We start from the raw sequence: 15257 nt of genomic DNA, 5'->3' as shown, positions 1-15257 counted from the left end.
CTGAGCCCAGCTGAGCTGAAGTCGCATCACAGTAGGGCTCCTGATCCCCCACTCCATAGCAATAATGAAGCAACACATTTGGCTCTTTTACTCTCCCTTCTAAAGTGAAAGAGCTACTGACTCTTTAAAGTTAGAAAGTTTTCAGAGAGAGCAAAATGTTGAATTTCAATTGTTTTCCCCTAATTTTATTGTACATCATCTCGAAACGATTATGTAGAAGGCAATCAATAATAATGACGGTAGTGATGATGATAATAATAACAACAAATTAATTCATTTAAACCAGCTTAGCTGTTTCCAAAATATAATAGGCAATGAACGAGACATATATATTTGGTAGACATATTTATCTGGCAGATAGATACCGGTACAAAGTTAAAAATTATATTATCATTTCAAACAAAAGATCATAATAAGAACAGGTTTTCCATAAAAAGGTAGTTTTGTGTCTAGACAATAACAAAGTTCCGGGGCTATGCAAGCCTCCATAAAAGCGCCTCCTCAACTCTGGTTAGCCCATAGTTGAATTATAGTATACCGTATGTTGAACTACCCACCAAGCGTTCAGACTTTTGGGGTGTGTGTGTGTGCAGTGAGTTGCAGAGAGAAGAAATCAAAGGGGGGGGGATGACATCTTCCACCCAAAAGGTGGTAGTTAATGTTAGACCTATTCAGAGTAGACCCACTTAAATTGACAGACACAACTATTTCTGTTTATTACCCGCCCTTCACATAAGGGCCCAGGGCACGTTACAAACATTTTAAATACACTATTAAAAACAGTTTAAAACAAATTACAGTCACAAGAATAGGGTGGATCCTAAGATATATCTATCTCAGGTGTCAAATACCTGGATAAACAGATATGTCTTGAACATATGATGGAAACTGCATAATGAAGATGCCAGAAGTGCCTTTGTAGGGAGGCAGGGAATTCTATAACTGAGGGGCTGTCACAGGGAGTGCCCTCTCTCAGGCTGCTAAGCCCTTCACTTCTGAGGGTGGTGGAACTCTATCTGCTGATCTTAACACATAAGAGCATGCATCCCCAAACTGCGGCCCTCCAGATGTTTTGGCCTACAACTCCCATGATCCCTAGCTAGCAGGACCAATGGTCAGGGAAGATGGGAATTGTAGTCCAAAACATCTGGAGGGCCGAAGTTTGGGGATGCCTGCCTAAGAGGCTCTGTAGGGAACGAAATGGTATTTCAGATATTTGGGACCTAAGGAGTTTAAAGTTTAAACACTAATATGAGCTCCTTGAATTAGGCCCAGAAACAAAATGCAACCAGTACAGTTGTTTTAACAGAGCAGTTTTATGCATTCTAAATGGACACCAGCCAGTAATCTGGCTGCTTCATTTTGAACCAGTCAAAGCTTCTGAATTGTCTTCAAGAACAGCCCCATATCTGCAAGTTTCCAGAGCATGCATTTTTGTGGCCAAGTTACCTCTGTCCCAAGGGTAAACACACCATAGCTGGAAATAAGCACTGCTGGCCACCAAGACCACCTGAGCCTCCTGTTCGATCCAAGAATATCCCCAAGTTGCATACCTGCTCCTTCCAATCCCATGCAGAACACTCTCTTTCCATCTCCTGGACTTGAAAACTTGGAACACATAACACAGCTGTCTTTTCAGTATTCAGCTTCAGTTTATTGGGCCACATACAGCATATCACTGCCTTCAAGCACTAGTCTACTAACTACTAACTTCAAGCACTAGTCTACTAACCTCTCCTGATATAGATGGAACAAAGAGGTGGAAATGGGTGTCACCCACATATTGGTGACACATCACTCAAAATATCCAAATGACTCCCGAAGCTCACAGTGGCTTCAGATAGTTGTTACATAGCATGGGGGATAAGATGGAAACTTGTGACACACCACAGGATAGCTCCTATAGCACCAGACAGTGGTCCCCATAACTACTTTATGGAAATAGTCCTGCAAATAGGGGCAGAATCCCAACCCCACTAACCAGTAGGATACCATGGTCAATGGTATCAAACATCAAAAGGTCAAGAAGAATGAGTAGGGTTGCACTCCCCTCATCTTTCTCCCAGCAAATGTCACAAACCAGGGCAATTAAGCATGCTTGAGACTGGACACTTCTGGGTCCAGGAAGGTTATCCACCTGCTCTGCTCAAATGAATCATTAAACACTCCCCAGTCCCACCCAGTTAATCCCCTACAGCTAGCCTTAAGAAGGCCAAGGTAGGTAGGTGGTTTAATTTAAGTACGTTAATTTCAGTAACTATAAAACTCAGAATAAAATTTAGGTGGCCCAGTTTGAAAGCACCTCAAAGTGCAAGTAAATAAATAGGTAGCTCCAAGCAGGAATGTAAACAGTGTTTCTGTGTGCTGCTCTGGTTCGCCAGAAGTGGCTTTGTCATGCTGGCCACATGACCTGGAAGCTGTACACTGGCTCCCTCGGCCTATAAAGCGAGATGAGCGCCACAACCCCAGAGTCGGTCATGACTGGACCTAAGGTCAGGGGTCCCTTTACCTTTTTAATCCTTACATTCCTGGAAGCCTGTGCAAGATAAACAGATAGACAAGGTCAGATACAATCTAATCATTTTACTGGTTGAGAGGGGAAAATAATAATACAGTGGTACCTCGGGTTACAAACTTAATTCATTCCGGAGGTCTGTTCTTAACCCGAAACTGTTCTTAACCTGAGGCGCGCTTTTGCTAATGGAGCCTCCCGCTGCCGCCGCACCTCCAACATGCGATTCCCATTCTCATCCTGGGGCAAAGTTCGTAACCCACAGTACTACTTCCGGGTTAGAGGAGTTTGTAACCCGAAGCATTTGTAACCTGAGGTACCATAATAGATCAATGGTAACCACCAACCATAGTCAAAGGCCATCTAGGAGATGAGCACACTATTCCTAGTTAACTTTGGTTGACTGTGACATCTGAATAAAATTGCCATTAACTATGGTTCACCCCTAGTTAGCAGAACCACAGAATCAAAGATTCATAAATCAATGTAAAGAATAGTTAGTTGTAAGCAGGAGGGAATGCAAAAGAAAGTCCCTCGTCTTTACAGAGGGGAGGGGTTGTGAACGGAAGCCGCTCCCGCATAGGCAAGGGGGCGGGTCAGCCCCTTGCCTTACCTGCCCTTGCTGCCGCGCCACGCCTCCAGTAGCCAGCCAATAGGGTTGGCTCTGGGGCAGGGCTAAAATACATTGTGTCCTTGTGTCTTTATTTCCTCAAGCGCGTGGCAGGTTCTTGACTCACAAAGGAAAAGAGGATAGAAGAAACAGGTGAGTCCATCGGATGCTCCCAGCTACCAAACTAAAGTTACAGTAATAAGAAGGCAAATATTTGTTTCTCTTGTATCTGCAGAAACTATTGCCCAGTGCAACAGTTTTCTAATTTAACATTGCTATTTTTGTCTTGCTTTAAAAGTAGCCACTTCATTCACTAAACAAATCCTTAAAAAACAAATAATTACAAAAAAGAAAATCAATGCCAAAATAAAAGAGCATATATAACTTTCATTTTATTTAGTGATGTAATAAGCTTGGGGACGTATATCAGGACCAAAAGAGTCATGGTCATTAATTTAGGCAATAAATCATTGGCCTTGCCAACAATGACAGCAAACAGATGCTAACAAGGAAATGTATTATTTAATATTGCCATGTATTATAAAAATGTAAGCATGTTTAAGACATGTCTTAATTTTTTATATTAATATGCATTTAATACATTACTGCTTTGACACGTGCAAGAATCAGATTTATAAGGTTCATTCTGCAAATGCATCCTGTTTTATAAGTATGGAGGGTATTCCAAGTTTCTTTTTTAAAAAAAGAAGCAAGAGGAAAAGCCTTTAAAATTATAACTTATAACGCTGTCTGATTTATCACTCACATTTTGTAATAAATATTGTTAGGGGCAACATAAACTTTGAAAAGTAATGCTTTCCGAGGACAAGGAGAACTCAATATTCTCAATATCCAATTCGGGTTGCAATATTTAAACAATCCAAATATCAACGTTCCTGCCAGACTAAGAATCTTCCTACATTGAAAAAGGTTATTACAGAGAAGGTTTGTAGTTGATTAACTTGCTTATATTTAATCCGAACAACCAGTTTGTTTCCATATTTATTTTTGCTTTCCCATGCATGCAATGGTAATCTCATTGATTTCAACATAACTTGCGCAAATAAGTTAATATGTTTAAGCTTACCACCTAAATTCTCTTGCTGATATTTTTTTTTGGGGGGGGGGTAAAAGGTAAAGGTAAAGGTAAAGAGGCCCCTGACCATCAGGTCCAGTCATGTCCGACTCTGGGGTTGCGGCGCTCATCTCGCTCTATAGGCCGAGGGAGCCAGCGTTTGTCCGCAGACAGCTTCCGGGTCATGTGGCCAGCATGACAAAGCTGCTTCTGGCGAACCAGAGCAGCACACGGAAACACCGTTTACCTTCCCGCCAGAGGCAAGTATTTATCTACTTGCCCTTTGATGTGCTTTCAAACTGCTAGGTTGGCAGGAGCTGGGACTGAGCAACGGGAGCTCACCCCATTGCAGGGATTCGAACCGCCGACCTTCTGATCAGCAAGCCCTAGACTCTGTGGTTTAACCCACAGCACCACCTGGGTTGGGGGTGGATAAATATAAAACATGTCCAAACTTACTCACCTTCCCAAATATGAAAACAGGCAAGATTGGGTTTCTTAGTTTGACAAACTGTACTAATTTTGTACATGAGATGCCTAACTGCAGAATGGCATCAAGATTTGCCTTTTCTGTATTCATCTTTGAAATCTCCTTGCAGGTTATCTGTATACAAAATGATCTTGCAGGCAGAGCATATTGTATTATGGAGCACACATTATTTTTAGTTACTGCTGTTTAACAAGGTAACACGCTAATCCAATGAACAGTGTTTTTGTTTATACATGGTTTTATTTAACTTTACCTTTCAATCAACTCTTGTATGTCCCAGCTGTCTTTCTTGGAAGTGCTACAGTCAACGCTTTAGAACACTTGAGGAAGCACTGATCAGAGTATGGAAACGAAATTTTCTTCATTAAATCTACTGAAGCAGATATTAAAAATGCATTTAATATACTGGGGATGGTTGGTGGGCATCAGAGAGTGTGACAGGCCAGTTACTGATGAGCTGCCGTCAGACGGCCTTCTCAGCAGGAATCTGTGTCTAAGGCTGCTGAAGGACAGCAATATCTTCCCTTGTGTGCAAGCTCTATTCATCTCCCAAGTATTTACTAAATCACAGGCCTCTGCACACAAACCCAGCGTTTCAGCGCATGCTAACAAATGATGGATGGTCCAGTCAATTCGTTATGTCCTGAAAGCGTGATTTCCTGCCATTCCAAATCATCAAACCTCTAGAGCTTTCAGAGCTGATCAGTCCTAGAGAATATATTTTGCAGGCTCTATTAAAGGAGTAGAGGTTGTTACCATTAAAGTCTCTAACTTTTTCCTGCTGGCTGGAAAGAATGAATGAGAAAAAAAATAGCCTGGGCATTCTAGGTAAAGAAGCCAGTGTTCCATTTAAAACCAGCAGTTGTTAAAATAGGAATGCGGGAGAACTATATACATTGAAAGTAGATTCAGTTATGAAGAAATTGTAAATATTCTTTTGTTATGCTAAACATTTAGATAACATTTGATCAATAAAACATGAAATCCTTACTGTGAAACCAAGGAGTCATCTGTGGGCTTAATTTTTTTAAAAAAATGATATAACAAATATTGCTTTCTTAACAAATACTTATGAAGAGATCCATTTTGTAATTATAATTATGAGCAAAATAGATGTCTTAAACTATATTGCATTGCTTGTAACATTTACAATAAATAATGCTCTTCCGGTAGATCCGTATGTACTACATAAGTGCAAGTGTCTACTCTACACGCTTGAAACTGGTAGGTTTACATACAAACACACACCTGTGTGTCTACTCCACTAATTCTTAATTTTAAGAAAATGAAAGGAGCACACACACATTCACTTATACAATACTTTGCCACCATTTTCTATGGTAAATAGATTTGACTGCTACTTTGCTATCAGTTTATGTAGATGTACATTTGGTACAGAAGCAGACAAGCCCATTCCAGGTAAACAAAGCAACAGCATCCAGGAACCTAACATTTCTATTTCTTTGCTTACTTACTAGGTAGGTCCCAGCCAGATCTACTAAAACCCTCCCTATGTTGCCCTGCCATTCACCTCAACCTTGACCCAAAGATTAAACTCACTTTTATTGCACACAAAGGTCATCTGTATTAGGTCAACATTCAAAGTCCCTTGTCAACTAAGGTTGATATATTCCAACCTTTCCTACTCTAATGCATCAAATTTTTCATGGTGAGGTCATATGCAGCAAACGGTATATTCAGCAATTTATTGTTCAATTGTAATTTAGCACAGAGTATGATTGTCCAAAAAGCTGTCACATGAATAAAATTTTTGCCACAATATGCTGAATCCCATAACCCTGCAAAGCTAACAAATCTGGTCCTGCATGCAGACTCCATAAAGAGCTGTCCCTGAACTGTAATGCAAAAATTACAACTGTTATATTGAAGTCTGCAGGTATGGTAGAGTATGTATAATAGTATTAAAAAAAATATGGCAGCAGCCAAATACCAATAATCACATACGGACAGTGTTAAATCCCAACCTCCTAGTGTTCTTGGCCTTTTAAATCAGAAGGCATCTATCTCGGTTATGACACCAAGGTTGCTTAAGGTTGAATTATTTGTAATAATAATTAGTAGAATGGGTTATGTCTAGCCAAAACAATATATGTGCAGGGGAAATGCTATGCACATATAAATAAATTGTATTTGTTTATAGATTTATATACCACCAACTCATACAATATAAAACGATGGTGTATAAGAGGATAAACAATAAGGCATAAAAACTATTAAAACAGTACAAAATTATTAAAATTACTGGCAAATCAAAAAAGTGAACAGTTTCAAAGGCCTGTCCACATGAAAAGGTCTTCAAAGGGATGCCTGAAAAAGAAATGTACTATGGCAACATGCCCGTGACCCTTACCCAGGGTGAGAGTCTGAAAGAGGGAAAGTTGTTTTGGTGGTGTTCACCCTGAGTGAGACAGGGGAAGGAGTGTTGCAGTGGTATTGTAATATTCCACTTGACAGCGTGGGATGCACTTACTACTGGGCCTTAGTCTATTTTCTCTGGCCATAATTTACCAGCTGCATATAGTAAAATCAGATGGTGGTGCTAGGATGTGTCTGGGTGGGCAGGGAGGAGGGAATTACGAAGATGCTGTCCCAATTTTAGTGGTGGTGGTTGCAGAAGGGGTAGAGTGGAGGGGCTGACCACCATCTAGAGTGGAGACCTAGATACTTGGCCTAGACTGAGGCTCCCATTCCTCCAGAAGTTACTGGTAGCTTATCTGTTGAGCCCTCTGGTTTGGTGGTGCTGTTATCTGGAAAACAGACTGAAGAGTTGCAAGTCACCCAGCTTCATTCCAAAAAAGCCTAGAAATGAATAGCAATCAGGAAACTGTAATGGCTAGTTGATTTTAAATTTGTATATGGTTTTTATTGTAAGGTTTTATGTATGACTGTTGTAAACTGCTCCAATAATTTTTTATGAATGGGGGTATAGAAATATTTTAATTAATTCATTAACAAAATACAACAAATGAAAATTGAAGATGACCTAAAACTACCCAAATTAAAGGGATAAAGGATGGGCTTCTTCAAGAGTTGTCTAATCAATTTCTCTTTTAATTAAAATACACTCAAACATAAAAATGCCTTGATGAATGTCCATTTAGTCCAGTATTCTGTTTTCATGGTCTCCTATCAAAAACCAATGTGAAGCCTACAAGGAAAAGATAAGTACAGTGCTACCTTGGTTTTCAAATGCATTGGTACTCAAACAACTTTGAACCTAAACACTGCAAACCCAGAAGTAAGTGTTCTGGTTTGCAAACTTTTTTTGGATGTGCTCTGTTTTGAGTGTTACGCTTCCGATTTGCATGCCACATTTCCGTTTGGAGTGTTACACTGAGGTCTGTCTGTTTTTGCTATTTACTTTGCATTTTTGCAGCTCTTTTTTATTGGTTTTTGTGACTGTGTGGAACCCAGTTCAGCTACTGATTGATTATTGTGTGGCTGAAGTACATTGTTTATTGCTTTCACTTTATAGATCAATGGTCTCATTAGTAAAATTTATGTTAAATTGCTGTTTTAGGGGTTGTTTTTAAAAGCGTGGAACATATTAATCCATTTTGCATTACTTTCTACAGGAAAGTACGTCTTGGCTTTGAAACGCTTTGGTTTTGGAACAGACTTCCAGGACAGATTAAGTTTGAGGGCCAAGGTACCACTGTACAAGAACACTCTCCTGCAATCTACAGCAACTGGTATTCAGTGGCATACTTGCCTCTAAGACAGGAGGTAGTATTTAGTCATCATGAATTGCAGTCATTGATAGGCTTATCATCCATTAATTTGTCTAATTGCATTTTAAATCTAAATTTAAATCTAAATCTAAATTGGTGACCATCATTACAATTTATGGAAGTAAATTCCAGTTTCACTATGCACTATGTGTAAAGAGGAATTAACCACTATGACTTCATCAGGAGCATGATCGAGTCCAGACAGCTCCCTCTGGAAGCCCATGTACAGAGCCCTATTTCCTTCTCAATTACCTGGCAAAACACACCTGGAGCCTGGCTAATTTCTAATGCTGCCCAGCAAACTTAGGTTTACCAGTATCCTTGGTAGCTTGTATGCTGCTGTTGCAGCATACAAGGTCCCACTGGGGATGAAAACCTCCAATGAGATCTTCCACTTCCTATTGCTCCCACTGCCAGGCCAATTAGAATTGGAAAAAGTGTGTGTATGTGTATGTGAACACGGAAACTAGCAGTATATTCCTAGAATATTGTTTACACTGTCTATAGTCTTACGTTGCCAAGACTTTTAGAAATATTTAAAAATGTATTCTCATTGAAATAATTTAAAATGAGTTGCTATTGCAATTCACATTATAACCATACTATAACTTTTTCAGGCTTTTAGTGATTAGGATCATGTTCCACGGTCACAGTTCATTTGCCAGCTTAGTTCAATGTACCTTGAAGAGCAAGTAACACTTTACTTATTAGCTTTTCCTATAAATGTTATTGGCAAAACAAACTATATAATATAGCTTTCATAAATGATGGCATTCAGCAGAAGGACTAGTAAGTAGGACAGTGCCTTTTTAAAATAGTTTGCTCAAGCAGCCACATATAATCACAATGATTTCAACTGATGCACTGCCACTAAGTGGTGTTCAGAATCTTGGTAAGATTTACAAGCAACTTCAGACAAATAAATGCCAAGATTAAGGAGAGCTATGAAACCGCATCAAAAATACTGTGATAAGTGGTGACATTGTATAAGGCAGCTTTTGTGGCTGCGTGAATGGGAAGCCATGGGTTGCTTCCTTGCTGGAGTCTAGCCTGATGGAAATGTTGTAAGCCACTGTAATATAGTAGATAGAATGTTGGCCTTGGAGACTTGGTTTCAAATCCACTCAGCCATGGCACTCAATGGGTGGCCTTGAACAAATCTTCATCTCTGTGCCCAACATATATCACATGCTTATTTTACAATAAAATAGAATACCATTGTAAGCTGCTCTGACACGCTGTTGCAAAACATGCTGTTGTTTACAGAAGACACTCTGATCCAGCTCAATTGGGGTAGCAGAGTGGGTTGCCACTTCCTTCCTTTCCCCTTCAGTGCCACCGCCCATGCTATTTCAGAGAGTTATCCAACACTTGAGGCATTTTTTCAGAAAACATAGATAGTTGAAGGTGGGGGGGAAATCACCTCCTATTCCCCACTGCCTGCAGGGGCATCCAGTTGGCAGAGAAAACCACACATTGTGATTATGTCTGGGTCCAACCCCATGTATATATTCTTGCATAATTAATGTACTCAAAGAGATGCTTTTCGGGTTATTATTCTGTGAAGGTAGGTTCTAAGCAGTTTACAAGTATAAAACCAATTACAAAACACACATTATTAAAATAAATGATAAAGCAATTCCATCAAAACATTAAAATAAGCATTCACAATTAAAATGTGCAACACAAAAGAGCATGTTAAAACAACACAACAATTAGAAGAGTAAAAGGAGCAATTAATAAAAGTAAAACATAAAGTTCAATAAGAAAATCAGGCAAATGCTTGTCTAAACAGGCCCCAAAAACAGAAATACCAATGAGTTAATGCTCGACACTGCAGCTATCTGTTACATTCTACAGTGGTACCTCAGGTTACAGACGCTTCGGGTTACAAACTCCGCTAACCAGGAAGTGGTTGCTCCAGGTTAAGAACTTTGCCCCAGGATAAGAACGGAAATCGTGCACCAGCAGCACAGTGGCAGCAGGCCCCATTAGCGAAAGCACGCCTCAGGTTAAGAACCGTTTCAGGTTAAGAACGGACCCCTGGAACGAATTAAGTTCTTAACCCGAGGTACCACTGTACTAGAATCATTTTTGTTTTGTTTTTTCTTTGAGAAAGGCTCTTTCCTTGGCAAGTTCCACGAAGTTGTACTTTGTCTGACAGTTTAAATATCAGCATCAGTTTCATCTCATCAGAAGCTCTAGATGGAAAAGTTCTGCCTTTGCTGAATTGTCCCAAGAAGCTTCAAGATTAATTTGATTTAAAAGGCTTCAGGAGCTTTCAAAGGAGAGTTGGTGGTTTCAGGCCATTTCCTAATGGACAGCTGCATCTATCATAAAACCATCAGGATTTATACCATTATTGGCAATTTCTCATCCACATACAGATACAATATTTTCATTTTAGAGTCTAGGCATATTGGAGGAGAGAGATATTCAAGATAGAACTGTATATTTCCACAGTTCCAGCTTCATGAATGGATGCATGTTCCCAAGAAAATGCACAGAAAATTTCTTAAACCATTCATGATTTCCTCCCCTTTAAGTTATATCATAATTTGAAAACACAGTTTGTCTATCAACTGAAGATTTCATTAATTATATGAATTTAATAACACATTTTAATAAATTTGCTAATTATAAAAATCTCAATAGCTGAGAATATTTCAGGCCAAACACTGGCAATTTCTGTGGCATATGGAATAGTTCACAACTCTGAACAAGAAAAACAATATTTAATTTTTAGCACAGGTCATATTTTAATCTTTTTTCCAGTTTTAATCTAGAATATAGAAGACTTCAAAGATGATACATTCAGAGCAGTATACTGCAAGATCCAGGGTTTGAAGACAGATTGCCATTACTTAAGCTGAGCACTTTCAGCTTTAGTTACCTGTTCTGTTGCTAAAAGGAAAACCATAGTGCTTCTGTTTGGAAATACAGAATAGATGCTAATATTGGTTACTACTACAAACTGGGAGGGAAATACAGTAAAAGCCCACAACTTACATTTAACTTGTGCATATTCAGCTTTATGTGTGTGGGGAAAAATATTAAATATTAAGGAAGCTGCAAGGCTTGACTTTGGTAATTCTACCCACCATTGAACCCAATGTGTTTGGGTTTAGGTAGGCCCACGTAAGTTGTAAGCTTACTGTACCTATTTAATTTTTATTCATGTCTGACACAGGGATGAAGCATCCAGTATATTCAATATTGTAATTTAATGCAATCAGAATTATGATGAGATATCCGCTTTTAGCACGAGACTATTTGGAACAACAACAAAGCATTTTGAAGACTAGCAAACTTTATTGTGCTAGAAGCTTTTGTTTCACAGAGCTCACTTCATCAAGTACATGGTCACCTGAATGGAGCTATACTTCACAGAGAGAAGATTAAAAAACAAACAAAAAAACTTTGCAAAGCAAGGTCTAAAGATCAAGCAAGGCGAGCAGAAGCAGTTACATCTTTTATACTACTAAGCTGAACTTTCCCAGTTTGTTCTGACCGTCTCAGAACTGGGACAATTTGTTCTCTTCATATCAACAGTACACCTATGTGTGACCCACATGTGTACTTCAACATAATTATGATTGACTCATGTTTCTTCAGCTTCAGTTACCTAACACTACTCCTATATGGGAGATATAGTAATGATATCATTACAGTGGTACCTCAGTTTGTGAACACAATTGGTTCCAGAAGTCTGTTCATAAACTGAAGCGAACTTTCCCATTGAAAGTAATGGAAAGTGGATTAATCTGTTCCAGACAGTTCGCGGAGTACCTAAACTGAAGCGTTCATAAACTGAAGCGAACTTTCTCATTGAAAGTAATGGAAAGTGAATTAATCCGTTCCAGATGGGTCCACGGCGTTCGTAAACCGAAAATTCATAAACCGAGGTGTTCATAAACCGAGGTTCCACTGTATCCAAGTCCATCTTGAATCCATCAGAACATCAGTCAATTTCCACTGCACCATTAACCTTAGTCCTAAACAGTCCATACAAGTCCACTTTCTGGACACTACAGTACAGTACAACAATGTGAAAGGCATATAAACCTTACATTAGAAACAAATTGACCACCATACCCATTCGTGCATTTCCCAACTACCCTCCGGAGCTCATCACTATCTACGGTCTACAGCAAGTCCTTTAATATGCATCTAATTCAGGGATCAACACCTGCATCTTAAAACTACAGTACTCATCAGGTGAAGTAAATATTCAAATCAACAGTGCCAAACAAGTACCTACCGTAGTGGTCACCAAATACAGGACAGGTGCAACAGAGAAAGCAGTAGGCCATGATTTGTTGTCAACTACAGCTCTCAGCTAAAAGCTCTCCAGAACACCACTAAGGTTCTAAAGTGTATTCTAGATTAACCAGCTCTTGATGAGAGGGTCATAGCTCAATGGTAAAGCCCATGCCTTGCAAGCTGAAAACCCAAAATTCAGTCCCTGGCATCTTCAGCTATGACTGAGAATGTCCCTTCTGAAACCCACCAGAACTGCTGCCAGTCAGCATCCACAATAATACATGGATCAATGACCTGACTTGGTGTTAGGCAACTTTCCTATGCCCCTTTGTACCTGTCCTTGGTTATAAGTGCAAGGTCCAGCGCCAAGGGCCTTCTGGCGGTTCCCTCACTGCAAGAAGTGAGGTTACAGGGAACCAGGCAGAGGGCCTTCTTGGTGGTGGCGCCCACCCTGTGGAAGGCCCTCTCATCAGATGTCAAGTAAATAAACAACTATCTGACTTTTATAAGAGACCTGAAGGCAGCCCTGTTTAGGGAAGCTTTTAATGTTTGATTCTATTTTTATATTCTGTTGGGAGCTGCCCAGTGGCAGAGGGTATAAATAAATTATTATTATTATTATTATTATTATTATTATTATTATTATTATTAGATAGCCCCACAGAAGCAAATAATCATCAACAATGGGCCAGCCAACCAAGGTATAAACCCTAGTGCCAATTCTGTTGCTTTAATTTATTATTTAAAGACATACTATAAACTCAGCTTACCGAAATTCATCAAATTATATAAAACAGCTCAAGTAACAGTGAAAAGAGTTCTGATTATTAAAACTGATTCTTGTAAACTGTTTAGGTGTTTATCGCTGTGTCAAATACTCTAACCCAGGCTTCCTCAGCCTCGGCCCTCCAGATGTTTTTGGCCTACAAGTCCCATGATCCCTAGCTAGCAGGACCAGTGGTCAGGGATGGTGGGAATTGTAGTCTCAAAACATCTGGAGCACCGAGGTTGAGGAAGCCTGCTCTAACCTCTGCATCTTTTTCCCCACTTTGCAGTGTATTATTTGAATTGGAGAGAAGCAACAGGTAGGAAACAAGCAAGTGGGAAGCAGCTACTTTAGGTTGCCCACTGCGGTGCGTAATGCGACAGGGACCACGCACAACTTTGGAAAGCTTGTACCCGGCAATCAATTAAACACCATTAATTACGATCCACTTCAGGTCTCTGAGAATGCAGGAATTACATGCAAAAAAGAAGGTCGGGAGTTTTGCAACCAAGTCGAACCCTAGGAATGCTCAGCTCAAACAGAGCCTCCACTAAATCCAGCAATATGGTTAGGAGCGCGAGCCTAATCACATCTACTCAGAAGTAAGTCCTACGGGAATCAATTGGGGGGGGGGCTTACTTACTCCCAAGTAAATGGGGTTATGCTTGCAGCATTGCTCTCAAGTGATACTTTTATGGCGCACCTTGAGACCCTCCTGCTCGCAGTGCTTCCTCACAAACCAAAACAGCTTCCCAGGCCCGAAGCAAAGGCAGAGAGTGCCTTTATTTACATTGCAAACATGCCAATCTGACCAACTCCCTCCCGCCGCCGCCTTTCACCCCCCCCCATATTTTAAAAACCAAATAAAACAAAACCCCGGGCCTGCCGCTTCCCTGCCGCCGCTTCCTTCCCTCGAGGGGGCGGGGCTCGCCCTTGACGAGGGAGGCGGAGCTCTGCGGGAGCCCGCGCAGACTTACCTGGGGAAGCGCTCCCTCAGTTTCCTCAGGCTCTGCCTGGTCGGAGGCACTTGGGCCAGGAACCGGGCGACCTCTTCGTACTGGGCTTTGGTCAGCTTCGTCGCCATCCTCCCCGCCTCACACGCCCTCAGTGGGCGGGGGCGAAGCGCGGCGGCGGCAGTTTCAAACGCAGAGCGCGGGAAAGCCTTTCTTGGCCTTTCACAAGAGCGGGGCTGGCGTGTCTGGGTGAAGCGCCCCCACCAAAATAAAGCCTCTGCCCCGACCCCTCCGTTTCGCGCCTTACAGCCGGGGAATGAGGGACGCTCATGCGCGGTTCCGCAGCTCCGCCCTTCGCTCGCCGCCGCCACTTTATTGTGCTAGAAGCTTTTGTTTCACAGAGCTCACTTCATCAAGTACATGGTCACCTGAATGGAGCTATACTTCACAGAGAGAAGATTAAAAAACAAACAAAAAAACTTTGCAAAGCAAGGTCTAAAGATCAAGCAAGGCGAGCAGAAGCAGTTACATCTTTTATACTACTAAGCTGAACTTTCCCAGTTTGTTCTGACCGTCTCAGAACTGGGACAATTTGTTCTCTTCATATCAACAGTACACCTATGTGTGACCCACATGTGTACTTCAACATAATTATGATTGACTCATGTTTCTTCAGCTTCAGTTACCTAACACTACTCCTATATGGGAGATATAGTAATGATATCATTACAGTGGTACCTCAGTTTGTGAACACAATTGGTTCCAGAAGTCTGTTCATAAACTGAAGCGAACTTTCCCATTGAAAGTAATGGAAAGTGGATTAATCTGTTCCAGAC

At 40.6% G+C, this 15257-nt stretch overlaps 1 protein-coding gene across 5 annotated transcripts in view; it reads right to left on the bottom strand.

Moving 5' to 3' along the window:
* CDIN1 (CDAN1 interacting nuclease 1) overlaps window positions 1–14742 on the bottom strand; it is a 136431-nt gene extending 121689 nt beyond the window's left edge. For all 5 annotated transcript variants that reach the window (XR_004692302.2, XR_009557409.1, XM_035110456.2 and 2 more), the window contains exon 1: window positions 14446–14742. Coding sequence is in view for 3 of the 5 variants with exons in the window: in XM_035110456.2 (XP_034966347.2) it covers window positions 14446–14552 (107 nt within the window). In the remaining 2 variants the exon portion in view is untranslated. The remainder of the gene's footprint in view (window positions 1–14445) is intronic.
* Window positions 14743–15257: the final 515 nt, after the last annotated feature.

Source organism: Zootoca vivipara, chromosome 1, assembly GCF_963506605.1.
Source record: "Zootoca vivipara chromosome 1, rZooViv1.1, whole genome shotgun sequence".
In the NCBI taxonomy this organism is placed as follows: domain Eukaryota; kingdom Metazoa; phylum Chordata; class Lepidosauria; order Squamata; family Lacertidae; genus Zootoca; species Zootoca vivipara.
This window is presented reverse-complemented; position numbering and strand designations above follow the sequence as displayed.